The 21,891-nt window shown below is 37.8% G+C and overlaps 1 protein-coding gene across 1 annotated transcript; it reads right to left on the bottom strand.

Annotated features, from left to right (window-relative positions):
- Positions 1-382: 382 nt before the first annotated feature.
- On the bottom strand, positions 383-19,530 carry LOC144371409 (nuclear receptor-binding factor 2-like). Its single transcript, XM_078033735.1, has 5 exons — positions 19,510-19,530; positions 14,783-14,842; positions 10,493-10,577; positions 3,575-3,615; positions 383-1,850 (listed from the first exon to the last, which is right to left on the bottom strand). Exons 1-5 carry the CDS (start codon positions 19,528-19,530, stop codon positions 1,146-1,148), a joined length of 912 nt encoding a protein of 303 aa, XP_077889861.1. The 3' UTR covers positions 383-1,145.
- Positions 19,531-21,891: the final 2,361 nt, after the last annotated feature.

The following is a 21,891-nucleotide window of genomic DNA, read 5'->3' as shown; positions in this document are numbered from 1 at the left end:
GCACTCACTCACTGTGCTCCACTGGGTAAAGGTGCTACAAGAATGGCTGCAAGCTGCTTAGAGCAGCCCTGGACACTTTCCAGGTGAGTTCCACCAAAGAAAGGCTTGGAACATTTAGCTCTTGGGGATTTTTACTTGATTTTGCCCAAAATTTCCTCAGGAAATTCTACACTCTCCTTCAACACCTTTAAAGGGGAAAGGGACTGCAAAACAGTGGAAAATCTTTAACACACTAAAATAATAATTTGATAGCATCTGCTTAAATTCCTATTTAAAGTTTACAATATCCAGATGCCACACAGTTTGCTTTTCAACCACCAACCAGTCAACAAGGGTATAAAACACAATTACTTTATTGATTTCTTACAATCAAATACTGGCAACTAGCATTACTTCCACTTATGCATCATTAAAAAAAAAAGGATCATTCCTTAGTATTTTTAAGTGATGCATTATATAACAAAGTTAGAACTTAAAATGCACCCTGATTAATTATGTAAACTGCTAATTTTTTTAAAAAAAGCATAACTAATAATTTGGTTCTTTTCTTCATAAAATGGAAATTTAAATATTTCTCCTGATAGTCTTGAGGTCAGCATTATGTTATTAGTGCAAAATGTGGGTTTGTAGTTTCATCTAGAAAAGTGTGTATCCTATACACCTTACTTAAACAAACAAAATGTGCATAACAAAATGCATACAGTCAATGCATGATAGAAAGCATGTTTCAAATATATGGCAGGCTCTCAGGCCACCATATTATTTAGGTTTTACATTATCATTCATGGAATTATAGATTAATTATACATAATACACTTTTAAACATTTTAACTCTGAAGAAAATTAATTGGTGCTTGAGAAAATTATTCTAGGTAGCCATTTGTTTTGCATCAGGAGAAAGTGAATCTCCAAGAGTTTACTGTCTGCCATGTGGGAACCATTAGCTCTGGTGGGTAGATCAGCTACTCAATATATTTCACAGTGACTGATTCTCACATCCTGGCAATGCTGCTCCTGCCAATCAGCCAGATGGTAAATCACATCTGGAATTACTTGTATGTGTTTTTCCCTTTTTTATTTTTTTCTTATTTTTTGGATTAACTGTGTTGCTGTATTTCTTCTGATCTCTCCAAAAGTATTCCATTTCAATTATTCATAATTCCTTTCAGAAAATCCTCAGACAGCTCCATAAGTGGAAGTTGTGGAGATGAAAAATCCAAGGAAGGAAGATTGGGTATTGGATCCTTGGCTTTCCCAGTATTTGCTGCAAATTTGTGCCAGGTTGAGGAAGCTGTAGCAGTGTCTGAATGTAGTGTCAAGCTCCATAATGCTGACTTTTCTATAAAATCAGCATCCACATTCAGCTCCTTATCTACTGGAACTTTTACAAGTCTTGCTTTTTCAGCTTTTAGTACTTTATTTTCTTTCCTTAATCTTTCATTCTCAGCCACAAGGCACTCCACATGCCTTTTCAAATCTGCAATTTTGGTTGCCTGGTTCTCAATAATTGTTTTATCATCCTTCAGGGCTTTGCTTCCAATACATGGCTGTGTTGGCTCACTCTTTTGCTGAAGTAAACATAATAGTGTTTCTGAATTTCTGTCAAAGACTCCATGAATTTCAGAAAGGTGTTTCTCTGTACAAGGGCTGTAGTTCGGGGAAAGAAGGAAACTCTGACCCTCTGCATCCTCAGCAGAGGGTTTGTGAGATGCCTGAAGTTGGGTAGCTACATCCTTGTCTGTGTTCTGAGCTTTTGATCGTTCTTCACACTTTGCCCTTTTCCACTTCTCCTGAATGAGGAGGGACTGTTTCATGTGGCTATCCCTTTTCAATTCCAGTGATAAATGAGCCTATTTCACAAAAGGAAAATTACAATTTGCAGAATTTAATATTGGAAGTCTTTTTTACTGTTAATATATGCTATTCCAAGAGCCTTTCTGACTTAACACTTAAAATTTTTATACTGTTTGCAATTTAGTAAAGATTCAATAATAATATCAAAATAACATAAATTAGAGAATTTTGTATTTTTTTACTTAAGTGAAAGCACCTTTCATTAAGTTAAAATCCTAATCTCAATAATTCAGACTTTTTCTGACTGTGCCTTACACTTCCTCCATCTGCAATGCCATGCCATTTGTAATCATCTTAGAATTGGAGAAATCCTTTCTCTTTAGAACTCCATTCTATAGTAGCCAAAATGAAAAGTCTTCCTGTTAACAGAGATTTAGAAAGCTCAATGCAGGCAGATACTAATAGCAGGTTCTATAGTATCAAAGACACAAAGTTAAATATCCTATGATTCAGTGTTAAGACGTAAGTGGGTTTTTCCTGCCACTGATATCCCTCTCAGAAATTATCTCCTTATTTCAATTAGACATATAGGTACTAAGTACTTCCTAGGTACCTGACATTTTACAATCAAGAAATCAGAAGCCAGGTTTGGTGGCACATGTTTATAACCCCTGCTACTTAGGAGGCTAAGGCAGGAGAATCACAAATTTAAGACTAGCCTGGGGAACTTACCAAGACCCTGTCTCAAAATTTAAAATAGGGTTGGTGATGTAGCTCAATGGTAGAGCACCTGTCTAGCATGTATAATGCCCTGAATTCAACTCAGACCACTGTTAAAAAAAAAAAAAGGTATTTAGATAAAGGTATTTTTTAAACCTCAACAAGCCTTCCTCTAGCATAAGAAATAAAGTCACTGGTGACACATATTTTGAAGTTAAGAACTTTTTAACGTAAGGCAGGTGGCATAGTGGTACAAGAAGCCTGTAATTTCAACCACTTGGGAGGCTTAGAAAGATCAAAAGTTTAAAGCAAACTTGGGAAACTTAACCAGACCCTGGTCACAAAATAAAAATAAATAAAAAGGCTGGAAGGATGTGGTCCACAGGTAGAGCATCCCCTAGGTTCAATCACCAGTACAGGGAGGAAGGAAGTCAAAAATAAAGAAAAAAAATTGTCTAAGAATTCAAAAACAAACAAATGGGAGACTTCATATTTAAAAACTCTTCAATAAGCAGATTTATCCAATTGGATCCAGGCATGGTGGTGCACACCTTCAATCCCAGCAGCTCAGGAGCCTGAGGCAGGAGGACCACAGTTTTAAAGCGAGCCACAGCAACTTAGGGAGGCCACAACAACTTAGCAAGACCTGGTCTCTAAATAAAAAAATAAAAAGAGCTGGGGATATGGCTTAGTGGTTAAGCGCCTCTGGGTTCAATACCAGGCACTAAAACAAACAGCCCAACAATGGTCAAATATGAGCTACTAACAGGATGCAAGTTTTGGCATGTCTAAAAGAACAGGAATGAGGTTGGGGGAGAAGCTTGTTTCTGTATGCCATTATATCAACAGTTCACTTAGTTTTCACATTTTACACATTTCTAATATAGCACTTAAAGACCTACATTTGATGCCCCACCATCAAACAAAAACAGAAACCCTGCAGATTTTACAATCAAAGAACTTAAAAAGGGGTAAAATGCTTTTTTTTTTACACATAATTCAAGTCTCCATTAAAAAATATTTTAAAAATTTTTCTGTAAACCTTAAGAACATGTCTTACCTGCTCAGACTTGGTCAGCTTCATAGCATCAGAAAGATATGCTGGCCAAAAAAAGAGGAACATTAATATATGAGTATCATTCTATAATTACCAGGTAAAAGAAGTTTTAATACTTCTCATACAGAAAAAAAATGATCTTACAAGCAGTAATGCTATGATTAGGTTTTGGAGGGACTTTTTTTGTTTCAATACTGTTGAATGATCCCAGTGACTAAACAAGGGATAGAGCTCTTCCACTGAGATACATCCATAGCCCTTTATACTTTGAGATAGAGTCTTGCTAAATTTCTGTGATTGGCCTGGAACTTGTGATCCCCCTGCCTCAGCTTCCCCAGTCTCTGGGATTACAGGCATTTGATACCTTAACTGGCAGGTTCTATGCTTTAAAATCCCTATGGAAGGGCTGGGGATGTGGCTGAGTGGTAGAGTACTTGCCTAGCATGTAAAGACCTACATTTGATCCCCACCATCAAACAAAAACAGAAACCTTACAGATTTTACAATTAAAGAACTGAAGATGATTTCATTTGAAAAATAATGTTTAGGAAGGATTAAAAAGTAATAAGAACCAGGCAGGTATAGTAGTGTATACCTGTAATCCCAGCAACTCAGAAGGCTGAGGCAGGAGGATTGGAAGTCTGAGGCAAGCCTAGACAACTTAGACTTTGTCTCAAAAAATATAAAAATAGCTGGAGATATTGCTCAGTGGTAAAGCACACCTGGCTGGGTTCAATTCCCAGTACTTAAAACAAATTAACAAGAACCTGTTAGGTATTTAGTCCAAAATAACTCCCATTTTGAAAATTAGCACCTGGCAATCAAGCATGACCTTCCTTTTAGGCTCACCCCCAAAGACTCCCTAACTATTAAAACTATAGCAATGGTACCAAATAACAATCACAGTGTTTTTAAACTACTCCCTTGTACCTGACTATACATTTAAAAGACATTTTTTTCCAGTAGGCTGCAGCACCTTACAGAAGGGCAGTCTAATAGATATTCTCTGTCAATAAACCTTTTCTTAAACTAAGATGTATGCCCCATGGATATTTGCCCCAGCTACCCTAAAAAAAACCTTTCAGACCAGGTGCAGTGACAAGCACCTATAATCCCAGCAGTTCAGGAAGCTGATGCATAGGATCTGAAGTCCACAGCCAGCTTCATCAACTTAGCAAGCCCCTGTCTCTAAAAATAAAAAAGGGCTAGGAATGTTGCTCAGTGGGTAAGTACCCCGAGTTCAATCCCAGGTACCAAAAACAACAATAACCACAACTCTCTGTCCTCAGGATCAATCTCTGGGTGACTTAATTAGTTAGGTACATCCTAACTTTCCCTCTTTTAGTAGATTGCTAGGAGTCTGCTATGGTTTGAAACTTAAATGCCCCAGGAAGCAAGCGCAAGTGTTGAAGGTTTGTTCCCCAGCTATTGGCACCATGGGAAGGTATTGGAATGTGTAAAAGGTAGAGCTTAGTTAAAGGAAATTGGGTGACTCAGGGTTTGATGTGAAAGGCATATGTGTCCCCATCCCCTTTCCCTCTCTGCTTTCCATTACCATGAAGTGAGCAGCTTTGCTCTACCACATATTTCACCATGATGTTCTACCTTGCCACAGGTCCCAAAACAACAGGGCTAATAAAAAACATAAACTTAAACAATGAACCCATGAAACCTTTCCTCCTTTCAAGTTGAATCTCTCAGTTATGAAAATCTACAACAAAAATTTGGTAACAAAAAGCAGCAAAGTCTTTGCTATCACTATACCTGATAGTGGCTGAGAAATCTTTTAAATTGAGATGGAGGAGGTGTCATGGCTTAGAGATGTTGACTACAGAAAGCTTGTAATGTTGTAAACAGAGTTTAAAGTGCAATTCTTGTGGGAACTCAGAAGACCAGAATGTTGATAAGAATGTGTAAACTAAAGGCCAAGCTCATGAGGTTTCAAACAGAAATAAGGACCCTATTGAGAACTGGGCTAGAAGCCATTCATGTTACATTCTGGAAAAGAACTAGTATTCATTTTATGTATGCCAAGATTCTTTGAGGCTGAATTTGAAAGAGATGGACTAATTAACTTGGTGGAGGAAATTTTAAGGCAGTGGTCTGTGTTTAGCTTTCAATTAATATATCATTGAGAATGGGAATAAAAAAAGAGAAAATAGAGATTTGAAAAACTTTAGTTTAGACAGAAAAGTAGAACTTTTAAAGTTGTGGCCACGTAAGGTACCACTGCTAAAGAGATCAATCCCATTAAAAAGAAGCTAAGGACTTTGCACCTCAGGAATCAGCAAGACCCATCATAGAGTCAAAAATTTCTGTTTGATAAGAGAGCCCAGAGGAGCCCTACTACCACAGATCCAGGGAATTGTTTTCCTTGTGTTCATCTTTCAAATGAATCAGAGTCTGTCATAGCTGTTGTTGAAGCAGGCCATCTACTGCTCCAGCTGGTAGCAGACTTTGTCATCCATACAATGGTGCTTTTGCAAACATGAAGAATACAGGAGTTATTACATGGGGTCCTGGGGGATCCTGTCAAGACTTCAATCAGCATAGGACAGTCAAAGCTTCTTCCAAGTAGCCTCTGAGAAGGCAATGTGTGAAGCTGTGAGAATGAAGCTAAAGATGCAATGGAGACCCCAGTAAGTCAGAGATGCCAGGAATGTAGAATGCCTGCCGAGGGAAGTCACAGGCAGAGTAGAGCCAGCCAAAGTGAGTGGCCACATGCACTACAGTTGGCAAAGACAGAAACAGGACTGCCTAAACCCTTTGGAGTTCACATCATATCACTGTTTCTCAAAAGCAGCACAAGAAGCTACAGAACTCAGTATTTGCCCTGCTGGGTTTCTATCTTGATTTGGTCAAATCCTTTTCTTCTTTCTGTGGTCCTATTCCTCACATTTGGAATGGGAATGTCTATCCTATGCTACTGAATGTTACAAGTATATAACTTGTTAAATATTCCAGTGGCTCACAACCAAGTTTGCCTTGAGTCTCAGAGTAGACTTCAGATTTGGACATTTGAGTAATAAAGGAACTGTTAAGACTTTAGAGACTCTTTAAAATAGAATAAATGCATTTTGTTTCATGAGATGGACATAAGCTTCTGAGGGCCAGCAGCAGAATGTTATGGTTTAGAACTTGAATGCCCCCTTGAAGGCTCATGTATTGATGGTTTGATCCCCAACTGATAGCATTATGGGTAGGGAAGTTACAAACTCTGTGGAAGGGGATGTGTAACAGAAGGAAGTTAGGCCATGGAAGGCATGACCTTGAAGGGGATACTGGCCACATCTCCTTCCTCTCCCTCTGCTTCTCAAGGCCATGAGATGAGCAGTTTTCTTCACTACACTCCCTACCATTAAGTTCTGCCTTCCAACCATTAATTTTGATACAGGGCCTTGTTAATTTACCTAGGGCCTTCCTCAGTTGGTGAGGCTGGATTTGAATTTGCAATCTTACTTAGCCACCCAAGTCACGTGACAAAAAAAAAAAAAAAAAACGATGGGTCTGAATGACCATGAACTTAAAACTCTGAAATTGTTAAGAAAAATTTTTCTCCTTCTAAAATCAATGTAGAAGGAGAAAAACTTTTTCTCCTTCTACATTGATTTTATCAGGAATTTTGACAATGTCAAACACAAAGAACTAATCATAAGTTCTATAAATATTTAAACTCATGGTACATTTTGAGGTTTATAATATCAATCTGTTTTTCATTTTGTGCTTCTATGGATTTCTTCATTTACTTATTTTTACATACATTCTGTATTTCATTTTGTTTCTCTGTGAGACATTTTAAATATGTTTTTGAACAAGATGGGGTATAAATAACATTAATAGTGGATCTATTTCTTATATTTTGTTTACTATAAACTTTTTGGTATGCCTCATTCCTATATTAAGTCTCTTTTTCCCCTTCTGCAGATACAAGACACTGCTTTCTGCCTGATCTTTATTTGTATTTTAATGATTTTCCAATTTCATGCTTAGAAATGTCTGCTAGGTTCTACCATTCCTAAGAAGCAAATTAATTAGACATTCCTTGTCCAAAGAAAACTAGGTGATTATAGTTTTGATCGAGCCTTACATGCCAGATTTACATTTTCCTTCACTTTGTTCTCGTCTTTTTTTTTCTGTATTAATTTTGCATAGCTTGTGTATTTTTCTTCATTAACATTTAAATCTGTTGAGATGTTCTATCTGCTCTTCAACTGTTCAGATACATTGTGGATGAATTTTTTTAGTTATTACCATCTACCTGCATAAATTTTTTCTCCTTGTCTGAACTACACTTTGATTTATCCACTCCTTTTTTTTTGGTACCAGGTATTAAACCAAAGGGCACTTAACTACTGAATCACATCCCCAGCTCTTATTTTTATTTTATTTAGAGAAAAGGCCTTGCTGAGTTGCTTAGGGCCTCACTTTTGCTGAAGCTGACTTTGAACTCACAATCCTTCTATCTCAGCCTCATGAGCTGCTGGAATTACAGCAGTATGCCACAGCATCAGCTGTTTTATCTACTTTCTTATCAAATAGAATAGCTTTTGCAAAACTCAAGAAATGCCTCCCTTTGTAGCGCCTAAAAACAGTATAATGCAGCAGTGCATACTTATAATTCCACCAGCTAGGGAGGCTGAGGCAGGAGAATCAGGAGTTCAAAGTTAGCCTCAGCATTTTAGTATAAGGCCCTAAGAAACTCTGTGAAACCCTGTTTCAATTTAAACAATGGCTAAGGATGTAACCAAGTGATGAAGTGCCCCTAGGTTAACTCCTAAGTAATAAATAAATAAATAAATAAATAAATAAATCTCATAACTGGGAATTGGGGCAGGGGCCACATGGGGTATAAGATATTGAAATCTGAGGCACTTAACCATTGAGCCACATCCGCAGCATTTTAATTTTTAATTTTGATACAGGGCCTTGCTAATTTACCTAGGGCCTTCCTAAGTTGCTGAGGCTGGATTTGAATTTGCAATCCTCGGCTCAGCCACCGAAATCACTGGGAATACAAGCATGTGCCACATACCTGTTTTCTATTTGAAATTTTTAAAGGTTATTTTAGAAGGATAAAAAAAAAACTCAATCTGATTGCATGGTCATAGATTTCCTCCACAAATTCAAAACAGGAACAAATGCTCACCAAGAGAAATTTGGTAAAAGAATAGGCATCTCAGGAAAAAAGAAAACTAACAATTCTGATTAAACTGCTTCCTCCAAATAGGAAACAAGGCAAATATTTAAAGTAGATATTAAGAAATGATGGGGACAGGAACTAAGAAAATCTGAAGAACCTACTACTTCTTCCAGCAAGGCATGGTAGTGCATGCCTATAATCCCAGAGACTCGGGAGGCTGAGACAGGAGGCTCACAAGTTCAAAGCCAGTCCCAGCAACTTAGTGAGGCCCTAAGCAACTCAGGGAGACTCTAGCTCAAAATATAAAAAAGGATGGGGATGTGGCTCAGTGGTTCATAGGCAACTTCCATCCCAGGTATCAAAATAAACAAAAAAAAACCTATTGTGAATAAGTCAATTTAGAATACAATGAGCTCATTCCAACACATCAATTTTGCAACTCTAATTCATGGCTATTTTTTAAAATATTTTTTTTAATTTTAGGTGGACACAATACCTTTATTTTACTTATTTATTTTAATGTGGTGCCAAGGATCAAACCCAGTGCCGCACACATGCCAGGAGTGTGCTACCACCGGGCCATAAAACCAAGTCTATACTCCAAATCAGCCTAGTTGGATTTACTAATCACATTAAGTTCTATCTTCATGATTTAAAGCTAATGATTTAATAAGCTATCATCTTTTCTAACCTAAGAATGTCACAGAATTTAGACCAGGTCAGGGTGATATTTGAAGCCCTACAGCAGTTTCAATTATTCAAATATCAGATTAAGAGGAATGCAAGATTTTCCCTTTATTTATTCAGTTAGCTGGAATCTTTGGTTTTGTTTTTGTTATTTTGGTACTGGGAAGTGAACCCAGAAGCATCTCAACCACTGAGCTACTTCTCCAGTGCTTTCTTTTTTTAAAAGAGAGAGAGAGAAAGAGAGAGAATTTTAATATTTTATTTTTTAGTTATTGGCGGACACAACATCTTTGTTTGTATGTGGTGCTGAGGATCGAACCTGGGCCACATGCATGCCAGGTGAGCGCGCTACCGCTGAGCCACATCTCCAGCCCCCCAGTGCTTTCTTAATGTTTATTTTGAGACAGGGTTGAAGTTGCTTAGGGCCTTGCCATGTTGCTCAGGCTGGCCAGGAACTTGCAACCATCCTCCCTCAGTCTAACAAATTGCTGGCATTATGGATGTGTGCTTATGGAACTCATATGTAACATGACTTAAATAGTTAAACAATATGTTGCTTTTGTAATGACTAAAATTTAATAATTCAATGGATAACAAAATATTGTTTAGGAAAGACTTAACAATACTGAATTCATAAGAGTTAATATTGTACAAAACCCCCCATAAAACTCACCATAAAATATACAGATTTATGTGGTACCTGCCATGTGCCCATCTTGCAGCACAAATGTCAAGTATTTGAAATTCAGACTCCTTCAAACAATATTTACTATGAATTGGCAGACTTCTTGCAATTGGCTCATAAGTCTTTAGGAACACAGCTGTGTATAAGAACTATATACCAAGGTGCCATTTATACCATCTTCATATTTCAGACAGAAGACTGGTTTAGGAGAAGCTGGGAAATCCATCATATTTGAAAATTACTCTTAAGCTAATTTTCTGGATGATCAGCAGAAATGATCTAACATGCATATGCAGGACAACAAACACTACTGTTGTGATTTCCATTCTAAATAAAGTGGTCAGAGATACTGGGAAAAACAAATTGCTCTTCATTTTTACAATCAATATTTCTTAAAAAGACAACTTACCCGCAGCCTTCTTGTGACAAGAAATAGCCTCTTCATATTTACCTGCAGCTAATAAACGGTCTGCTCGTCTGCTCTGCTGATAAGCCTAGAAGACAAACATCTATACATTACTATTAAGTACAAGACATGACTTTAGAAAACAACAATAGAGGTTGAGTTGGAATACCTACTTACTGTAAGGCTTTGGGTTCTATCACTAGCAACTGCCCCCCAAACAAACCAACCTTCTAACAAGATAAATGATACTATTTGTTGTCACACCTCAAATCATCATTACAGCTGTATCTATATCAGGATCTATGAAAAGAGTAGATAGAACCTAAAACTACTGCATCTAAATAAACCCTCTTTCAGTTAACATGAAGCTCTTCATTGACCTACATTCTTCAACTCCAGAGGTTAACTAGAAAGAGTCACAATTATAGTCTGTTACTCAAAATGTTTTTTTTTTAATTTTTCAAACTTCTTTCAAAATAAGAGTTATTTCATAGACAATTCCACTAGTCTTAGGGTAGGGAGAGGGAGCATGGAATGAATAGACAAACTCCAGATAGGGCAGAGGGCTTGGAGGGGAAGGGAGAGGGCATGGAGTTACAAATGATGGTGGAATGTGATGGTCATTATTATCCAAAGTACATGTATGAAGACACAAACTGATGTGAATATACTTTGTATACAACCAGAGATATGAAAAATTGTGCTCTATATGTGTAACAAAAACTATAATGCATTCTGTTGTCATATATAAATAAAAATAATAATTTTTTAAAAAAACTATTATCAGAGAACCACTTATCATATGGTAAAATTTAACTTTTATTATTATCACTTAATTCTTCCATTTCAACATAAAGCTGCTATTTGTCTCAGAAATGAGAAATCTGTACTGGGCATGGTGGTATTTTTCTATAATCCTAGCTCATCAGGAGGCTGAGGCAGAAGAAAAACAAGCTCAAGATCAGCCTCAGAAACTTAATGAGATGCTATTTCTAAAAAATAAAAGGAACTGGGGATGTAGTTCAGTGCTAAAGTACCACTGGGTTCAATTCCTGGTACCATTTAAGAAATTAAAGAAAAATGTTTGCACTTGAGGCACTATGATACCAATACCAGTATTAAAGTGATTTTTTTTTTAATCAGATACAACTCACCAAAAGAACAAAGGAAAACTACAAAATTCTATAAGCAAATGACTTAAGGATCCCCACATTTAAAGGTAAACAGATTAAATAAGCAATACTGGCCTTTTATTTATATATATATTTTCATGGTACTAGGGATCAAACCCAGAAGCACTTTACCTCTGAGCCACATCCTCTAGTCCTTTTAAAGTTTTATGTCAGGGCCTTGCTAATTTGTTTTAGGGCCTCAGTAAGTTGTGATCCTCTGGTCTATGCCTCCTAAATTACTGAGATTATAGGCATGTGCCATCATGTCTGGCTATTGTATGAATTTTAACCACAGAGTCAGACTAAGCAAAAATATGTTCAAAACACATAAATGTTTTCAGGAACCTAGAAATGACAGGCTCTGGGGAAAGAGAATATACGTAATGAAGAAAACTATTAGATACAAGAAGTTATGATTAACATTATTTTTCTAATGAATATATTCTAATATTATTGTTAAGGCTTTTCCTTGAAACCCCACAGACGATCATAACTAGGAGTGGAACAGTGTAGACCTATCCCTACCAAGAATCAGGGGCTCTGGTATCAAATTCTTGCTCTCCCACTGAAACAGTTAATTTATTCCAACCTTCAGAGCTCATTTGCTGACCTATAAAATGATGGAATTGGACTAGATTCATGGTCCTGAAGTTTTAAATGGAATTCAAATCATGAGAACTAGGTAAAGATGTAAATTCTGGGTCATTAGGTTTGGAATAAGGCTTAAGATTTTACAAAGGTATATAGCTAGTTTTATAGCTGCTGGCTCACAGACACATTTTAAGAAGCAAAAACAAGATGGTATTAGAGATCACTGCACTCCAATGCTGTCTCTATGATCTTTGTGCCTTTGGGGACTCCAATCATTTTCTCCCTTGTGATATGGATATTTGTGTGCCTCCATAATTAAACTTCAAGCTCTGATGACAAAATAAATGGTTACTTGAATTTCTGAACAAGAACAAAAAGCTCCCAATAGGTGAAGTCAGGACTTCTCAGCTCTCCCATCTTCCCTAAAACTTCTCCATGGAAAAATCTAATCTCTAACTCTGCCCATTCAGGATTTACCTCTCACTATAGTCTCAGATATAAAATTTTCTAATAAACACACTCATCAATTTAGGTTATTTCAAACCACAGCAAATTCCTTTTTTTAAAGTAGTTACTATTAAATTCTTATTAAACATCTACCAAGTGCAGACAGGGTAGAGCCGATGTTCCAACTCTCAGCTTGAACACTTTTATAAACACATGAACTTGGCTTTAACTATCTGTTTCAATTTTCTTATCTATAAAATGAGAGTTATTGTGAAAATTAAACTAATTAGCACCCCCTAAATGGTTTGTTATACTAAGTACCATTATAGACAATGAAAGTGGAGTTTTTTTTTGTTGTTTTTTTTTTTTTATATATCACCAAGAGGTTGATAATGAACAGTGGGACACACCTGTAATCCCAGTGACTTGGCAGGCTGAGACAGGAGGGGCACAAGTTTATGATCAGCCTCCAAAATTTAGAGAGGCCCTAAGCAATTTAAGAGAATCCTGTTTAAAAACTGGGGGGGTAGTTAAAAAATAAGCCAGACATGGTGGCACATGCCTATAATCCCAAAGGTTAGGGAGGCTGAAGCAGAAGGATCACAAATTCAGAGCCAGCCTCAGCAATGGTAAGGCACTCAGTGAGACCCTTTCTCTAAATAAATTACAAAACAGGGCTGGGGATGTGGCTCAGTGGGTGAGTGCCCTGGAGTTAATCTCCAGTAATCAAAATAAAAAATAAACAAAAAATAAAAACCTCTGGGTGATGCGGTGCACATGTGTAATCACAAGAGTGCAGGAGGCTGAGGCAAGAGGATCCGAGTTCAAAGCCAGGCTCAGCAATTTAGCAAGGCCCAAAGAAACTCAGGGAAATCCTGTCTCTAAATAAAATATTTTAAAAAGACCAAGGATATGGCTCCATGGAAAACACCACTGGGTTCAATCCCCTGTACCCCCTCCTCAAAAAAGTGACAACAGAGTACATTAAAGTTCATATTTTAATAATTAAAGATACTGCAGGAAACCTATTTTGGTAGTAATTTTCTTATTTTTAAAAGAATCATTAAGATTTCCCATTTTAAAACTGATCTCCTTAAATACTGTTCTTAATAGAGTCAAGTCATTAAAAGTAGCTATGGTGTAATGACGAAAACCTGTATTCCCAGTTGAGGCAGGACTGTAATTCAAGTCTCAGGAATGTAGAAAGGCCCAATCTCAAAAAAAAAAAAAAAAAGAAAAAAAGAAAAGAAAGAAAAAAAGAAAAGTAGTACATGTGAAAATTTCTGTTATTTCAAAGTAAAAATTATGAAATTTTTTATAATCCATGACTCCTATGTTACAGTAATCATATTGCCTTGTCCACTAGACACATACAGAATCCCATCCAGATTTTTGTTGGGTATTTTTTGTTTGTTTTATGTGGTGCTAGAGATTGAACTCAGGGCCTTGTGCATGAGAGGCAAGGACTCTACAAACTGAGTTACATCCCCAGCCTCCAAATTTCAATCTTAGAATCAGATACTAAGTTAATAATGTCTCAAGAGGTTGTAAATAATGTGACATTCAGAAACTTGGAAAGACAGGTAGAAACATATCTGTAAAGAGAAGTGAAGCAGTCAGCCTAAAGAGTCAGAGACTCCTGTCTGAATCTGAGGCTCCCTATGTTCTTAGACTCATGTATACTATACCCCTGCTTTTTCTGCTCCTTTGTTTAGAGTCCAATAAATCATCTCTTTTTGCTTAAGCTGATTTCAAATGGGTTTTCATCATTTGCAACCAACAAAACCTAGCAAATATAACCTGTTACTAAGTGGCTGATCTCTCTAACAAATATTTTCTTTCTACCTCTACCAGCTTTGTTTTTGCAACTGAGGATTGGACCCAGAAGCACTTTACCACTGAGCTACAGCCCCAACTCTTTTCACTATCTTTTTAAATTTTGAGATACGGTCTCAAAATTTGCTGAGGGTGGTCTAGAATCTAGAATTTTCCTACCTTAGCATCCCAAATTACTGGGATTTACAAGAATGTGCACCTGGCTATAGGCCACTTTTAAAATATACATTCCACACTGCACTCTTACCCAAAGGAAAACAGTATCATCTTCTATAACCTTCAATTTATTAGTTAATTTAGGGGAAAGCTGTAAAGACAAATGAAAAAAACCAAAATGCCAAAAAGTCCACAGAGGAAAATATACCATACTCCTGACTTTATAGTAGGGTTGTCTGTTGGGAGTCATCCACTTCCACCTTCCTTTATTAATCAATAGAGTTACCTACAGAAAACTAGCAAGCATTATCTACAACCAGTAAGCACTGAAAGGACTACTAAAAATTACATTTAAGATATTCAAGTCAGGAGTAGTGGTTTCAATCTCACAATCACTATCCACTCTAAATTTTAATGTTTTCATCTGTAAAATGTGAAATATATCATATAGCTATTAGGAAGACAAGATAAATAATCTACATAATGCTAATCCCATCACTTAGTAATTGCTGGACATATTTTAGTGCTCCACTGCCTTTTCCTAGAGTATTTCCATTAAGCCCAGCCTCACTTGTGCCAGGAGGTTAATTTTCCCTAATATTTTCAGGGCAACAAGGAAAGGATTCAAATAGCCCTCTTTACCTTAAAAATGTCACTGCATATAATATAATAAAGTCATAAAGACTCCAGGAAAATACAAGGCTATTCCTCCTTGGACCATCATATAATTATTTTTCTTGGATTAGAATCTCAAAAGCAAGTGGATTCATTTACCTCAAATAAAGAGAGAACTGACTACTCTGGGGGGAAGTTCAGTTACTCAAGAAACATTCCAAACACTTAAGAGACAAACATGTAGGAAACACTTTGACCTGCCTTTGCAGCACAAGTGAGTAAATCATGACCAATGGTCATATGTAAATTAAAACCTTACATCATCTCCCAAACTGGAAGGAAACAAACCAAGAAATAGAAATAATCTCACATAATTTTTTTCCAGTACTGGAAAACTAAAAAACATTCTACTAGTCATTTCTCCCAATTTTCTAAAATTATAAGACAAGGTCTCCCTAAATTATCAAGCCTAGCTCAAGAAACCTCAACCTCTCAAATTGCTTGGATTACAGGAATGTGCTTTGCACCATTTATCTCACATTAAGTTTTAACATATGTTACCGGCTCACAATACCAAAATTAAATGTATGAAATGAAATGCCTAAATAGACACTAAGAAGTTTTATGTTACAATCTTTCCATATTGACAAAAAGGAGAGTAAACCCTTTGGGGAAAAATAATAATAATAACTAGATGAAACAAACATATTCAAAGTTGAAAGACTATTTTTTCTTCAATGGAATTGAAATTTATTTTTTTAACAACTTTTTGGGGAAAGATGCATTATTTGTACAAATTCCCTTTATTTCCCTTGTATTGGCAATACTGGGGATTGAATCAGGAGTACTCTATCACTGAACTACCCTCAGACATTTTTCTTTTTAACATTGAGACACAGTATCACTAAATTGCAAAGGCTGGTGTCAAATGTGTGATCCTCCTGCCTTAGCCTACCAAGCTACTGGGTTACAGGTATGCACCACCACTCCCAGCTTGTTCTAGTTAAACATTGGAATGACTATTTCAAATTCTTTCATATCTTAGAAAATTTAATTGTGAGAAATAAGCCTTAGGGCCCTTACTGTAAAACTAACATAAAGAAATCAATACTACAGCAGAGGCAATACATGCTGACATAGGATCTACAGTTCAATATAGATAAGGGCCAAGGTGAAATGAAAATGAGAAAATTAATAGAGAAGCACTGCTAAAAAAGCATTCAAAGCATGAGTTTGATCAATATTTTACTCAGTACCCAAGAATATATTAGGTCAATACCTAAGTAATTACTTAATTTCTCTCAATGTAGGTTCATCTGTAAAACTGGGAAAAAGTTCTTACTAAACCCCAAGGATCCCTGAGGACATATGATTATAAATCCATGTAATAATAATCCTATACTAAGTTCTTATACAATGAACTTGGACAATACTAGAATGTGTTTAGCATAATTTTGATAGAGGCCTCTCAATTTTACTTAATAACACAATTATTTGTTTTGTTTGGTACCAGAGACTGAACACAGGGGCACTTAACCACTGAGCCACATCCTTTTTATTTTTGGGAGGTACTGGGGATGAAAGGCAGGGACACAACCACTGAGCCACATCCCGAGCCCTATTTTGTATTCCATTTAGAGACAGGTCTCAATGAGTTGCTTAGCTTTAACTGACTTTTAACTCCCAATCCTCCTGCCTCAACCCCCCAAGCCCAGCAGCAGGGATTACAGGAGTGCATCACCATGCCCTGCTATTATTATTATTATTTTTTTTATTTTGAGACAACGTCTTGCTAGATTGCTTAGGGCCTTACTAAACTGCAGAGGCTGCCTTTGAATTGCCTATGCTCCCACCTCCAACTCCAGAGCTGATGGAATTATAGGTGTGAGCCACAAGAGCCTGGCTCATTTTTAAAACCCTTCAAGTAAATATCAACCTCTATTCCACTATTATCTTCCAATAAATAGCTAGGTAACAAATCAGATCTTTCAAATCGCAAATGATTTAAGAATTCAAGATGCCAAACATGATACTTGCCACGTACTTTATGGATTATGAAACTGTGCTAATCTTTTAAATATAATTATTTTCAAAAGATAACACAAGCCTGGCATGCTGAAGCATGCCTGTAATACCAGTGGCTGGGGAGGCTGAGGCAGGAGATCTTGAGTTCAAAGCTGGCCTCAGCAACTTAGCAAGGACCTAAGCAACTTATATTGACCCTGTCTCTAAATAAAATTACAAAAAAGGGCTGAGGATGTGGCTCAGTGGTTACATGCCCCTACTAATTTTTCCTAAACTGCTGACTCTGTTCTTTATTTTTACCACAATCACCAGTTTCAGTCTTCTCCTAAGCCATGACACACCTGTAGAGCAGCTGACTGGGGTTATGCAGCAGGCTGTATCCAAATAAAGTGAAGCTAACTGGAACTGAACAAGTGGTCATTTTGCAAGGACACTTGAACTTTGAAGCACATTGTAAATGGCTGATTATTTCTAATAGCCCTATTAAGTTTCAGAATTGAGTCACCCAAGTTTCATTGCAAACTATGTCACCTTAAAACAAGAGAGGTACAAGGCAGTTTTCTGGCTTTAAAAAACTCCCTAATGTAGTCCAAAGTTTTTAAGGGTAAACAATAAAGGGGGGAAGGGATGGGAGAGGGGCCAAAGTAATAAAACTGGAAGAGTTTCTCAGAACAGCTAACCTGGCAAAGTTAAGTTGGAATAATAACTTTAGATGATACCAGTGACTTTGAACCACAACCACTGGTTAGAATCTTAGGCTTTAAAGCTCACCAAATTCAAAACTGTGTAAGTGAGACTTTAAGTTACGGGCTTATGGTCTCATTATAATACTGTATGTGATACATACTCTACTATGTATCAGATACAGTACTAAGTGGTTTGCACCTATTTCTTTCTTTAACCCTAACAAAAAACCTGAAATAGAGTGAGATCAAGTAATTTGCCCCAGGTTAGGCATCAATTAAGTGACAAAGTCAGAATTTACCCAAGCAGTCTGGCTTCAGAAACTATTTTCCTAAACCACCAGGCTCCATTGCTTCTCTATATAGTGTGAACCAGTTCAAGGCTCTTCCAACACAGTAGGGTTGAGAAGACCAATGTGAGAAATTATTTCTCCATAGTCCTTTTTCCCAATTCCACCAGCACAAATGAACTGCAAGCCCATGACTAAAAAGTTTGTCCTGTCTGCAACTTTAGGTGCTCTAAGTTTTATAGATAGATATCTATATCTATATCTATATCTATAGCTATAACTATATATCTCCTAGATTAGAAAACTCACAGATGCAGGGCTGGGGATGTGGCTCAAGTGGTAGCGTGCTTGCCTGGCATGTGTGCGGCCCGGGTTCGATCCTCAGCACCACATACAAACAAAGATGTTGTGTCCACCAAAAACTAAAAAATAAATATTAAAATTCTCTCTCTCTCTCTCTCTCAAAATAAAAAAAACAATAAAGCTATCATTAAAAAAAAGAAAACTCACAGATGCAGAGGCCAGTCTGAAAAGATCCGTTTCTTATTGCTTAAAAGACTTTAGACTACCAGTACTTTTTCTGAGAACAACAAACAGCTTTTATACTTTATGAGCCTAAAGTGATGAAACTGAGCTAAAAACAGAACGGTCCTGTTTTCTTCCCCCAGCTATCCCTAATTTATTCGGGGAGAAGAGAGACTATTTATGAACCCAAATTAATGCAGTAAGTAGGTGAAAAAAAAACTGGAGGTAGGGGTTTTACTCTACCTCTCCAAAGTCGGGGAGCTTAGACTCAGGCCCCCTGTGTTGAAACTTACAATCAGCATTACACACCATTTCTGTCCTAGCCAAATTCCGTGCCTCCCAGGCTTCAGAGTGGCTGCTACCTGGCGCTTGGAGGCATCTCCCCCACTGCAGCAGAGGAGAGGGCATCCCCAGGAGGCAGCAGCCCCTCGCCAGGGGCCCTGCAACAGGGGGCACCCGAAGTCATTGGGAGCTTCCCCGCGATCTCAGAGGAAGGCAAACTCTGAGGAGGCTTGCTCGGAGCCTCTCTGAACTGAGGGCCTACCGGTGGCCCTTAGCCTCTGCGACTGTCACTGCTAAGACTGCCCCCTGGCATCAAGGGTCTACCTGCACTCTGGGGACTATACCCGACGACTGAGGCAAAGGCATCCACCGTAGACGCAACCCTGTGAGCCACTTACCAGGTTGAGAGGTGCTTCCATTACTTCCAAAGACCCCGGCACGAGCAGCGCCGTCGCCAGTGCAGTAGAGGGAAGTAGAAAAAGAGCGCGAGGAAGCCTCGGAGACAGCCGCCCCTCAGCGAGCCCAGAGAGATTGTGGTAGGTGCAAAAGAAGCCACCACCCTACCACTTCCTTTTCCAGTGCCTCGGGCCGCCCCCTGAGCCACATCCACTTCTGATGTCACTGCCGGGGGCTGACTCAAGGTGGGAGTGAAGACGAGGAGTAGGTGGGGCTCACTGAAGGCGGGGCATCGGCTGATGTCTGCTTCAAGAGTTTTGTTTTGTTTTTTCCCCATGAAATATCTTCTGAAAGGGTAGTCAGATGTTTTGTGAGGAAGTGCATGCTTTTAGTACCTTAAGATGGCTATCTTCCAATATTGACTTCTCTCATTTCCTTCTCCCTGACTTTTTTTGAAATTCACTCTGCTTAGCTACATCCTCTCTTGCTCTTGTGTACCCACCTTTATCCTTGTACCTGTTGATGTTTTTCAAAAAGTAGATCTGAGGGCTGTGGTTGTAGCCCAGTGGTAAAGTGCTTGCCTAGCACATCTGAGGCACTTGGTTCAATCCTCAGCACCACAAAAAAAAATAAGTAAATAAATAAAATAAAGGTATTGTGTCCATATACAACTAAAAAAAGCAAATTTGAGCAATGTTAAACCATATACTGAACTGGGCCATGATGGGAGTTAATGTGAATTATTCAGCAGGGCTCTGCCTTGAAGTTGAACACAAAGTAATAAAATAGCATGTGTTACAAATAGCCAAGAATAATGATGCATTTAACAATTACATTCTAAGCCATGCTGTTACTGGTGTTTATCGGTGATGAGTCCTTGCTTCCCCAATGTTGAAGTATAACATCAGAGAAGCATGCTGAGGCAAGGTTAGAGTGGAAAGTAAAAGCTTTATTAAAGGACAGAAGAAAAGACTTCTCCTGGAGGAAGAAGGGGGAACCAAGAGGTGGAATCCATGGAAGGGAGAATGTGTTCCCTTTTTATAGCTAAGGTCTTTTTTTTTAACTCTCCCACATTCCTGTCCTCTGTTTTGTTACTTTTCAGTGATGGAATGTAAGTGCGAAGGCCCAAAGTGTGGGGCACAGGTGGGCCAAAGGAGTAATCTGGGCAGGAAAGACCTTTGGATTAGCATCTCCAAGTTTGCTGGGAGCTGTTTCATTAACATTTCTTGGGGATCCCCTCTGGGCCTTGGGGGACATTAACATTCCAAGAGTTGTTCTGCTTTTCTCTGACTCCATTCTCAATGTGGCCTTCATTTTGGATTTTACTCGACATTAGACCCGATTTACCTAACTACACTGACTACCTATCTTTAAATCTGTCTTCAGTGGCATAAAATTATGTCATGAAATTCATTGACAAATGTGATTTATGCTGCAAAGATGGACCAGAGCTGTGATGGAGAATAACCAAGATGCAGTTGGATGGTGAAGGAAATTTTCCCAGGGGTGTGTGATTTTTCAGATGGAACCTTTAAAGAGCCAGCTAAGCAAAGAGCCTTTCAAGGAAAGTAAATGTACTGAAACTCTAAGCTTAAAAAAAAGAGAAGAAAGAAAGAAAGAAAAAAAGAAAGAAAGAAAGAAAGAAAGAAAGAGAAAGAAAGAAAGACAGACAAAAAGAAAAACAAAGGCTGCAGCATCTCTATTATGGTGGAGACAGGCAAAAGAAGATGTCAAAAGTAGTGGGAAAATGCAGCCAGGCATGATGATAAATGCTTATAATCTCAGCTACTTCAGAGGCTGTGGCAGAAGAAACACAAGTTCAAGGCCAGTCTGGGCAATTTTAGCAAGACCCTGTCACAAAAAGGGCAAGGGAAGTAGCTTAGTGCTAAAGAGTAGGTTAATGCAAGAACATGAATGGCCTTAAGTACCATCTCTTTCTTTCTTTCTTTTTCTTTTTTTTTAAAATCAAGGGTTGAACCCAAGGGTGTTTAACCACTGAGTTATATCCCCAGCCCTTTTATTTTTTTTATTTTGAGACAAGGCATCACTAGGTTGCATACAGCCTCAATAAATTGCTAAAGCTGGCTTCAGTTATGTGATTCCCCTCCCTCAACCTCCCAAGCTGCTGGGATTACAGGCATGTGTCTCTGTAGCTGGCTTTTAAGTACAATTTTAATGCATAATGAAGCATTTAGATTTTATTCCAAAGTGCATTGGAAAATAAGTGAAAGTGTTTTTTCTTCTCCTTGTTTTGTTTTGTTTTTTTTCAGTGCTACTACTGAGTCTCAAAGGAGAAGCACCTAAATGGACAAGTGGCACATACTTGTGACTATTGAGACACACAGGAGTATAATTGTCCACTTCATGCTTTGCTTCTCTGCCAT

The sequence above is a fragment of the Ictidomys tridecemlineatus genome, chromosome 16, assembly GCF_052094955.1.
Source record: "Ictidomys tridecemlineatus isolate mIctTri1 chromosome 16, mIctTri1.hap1, whole genome shotgun sequence".
NCBI lineage: Eukaryota > Metazoa > Chordata > Mammalia > Rodentia > Sciuridae > Ictidomys > Ictidomys tridecemlineatus.
The sequence above is the reverse complement of the archived record's forward strand: the minus strand, read 5'-3'. Positions and strand labels throughout refer to the sequence as shown.

Excerpts from the sequence above, each read along its gene's own strand:
- LOC144371409 (XM_078033735.1), bottom strand. The coding sequence starts at position 19,530 with ATGGAAGCACCTCTCAACCTG. Across the intron at positions 14,843-19,509 it reads TGGAAGCACCTCTCAACCTG|CTTTCCCCTAAATTAACTAA; the intron begins GTAAGTGGCTCA and ends TTGTCTTTACAG. Across the intron at positions 1,851-3,574 it reads AGCTGACCAAGTCTGAGCAG|GCTCATTTATCACTGGAATT; the intron begins GTAAGACATGTT and ends TTTGTGAAATAG.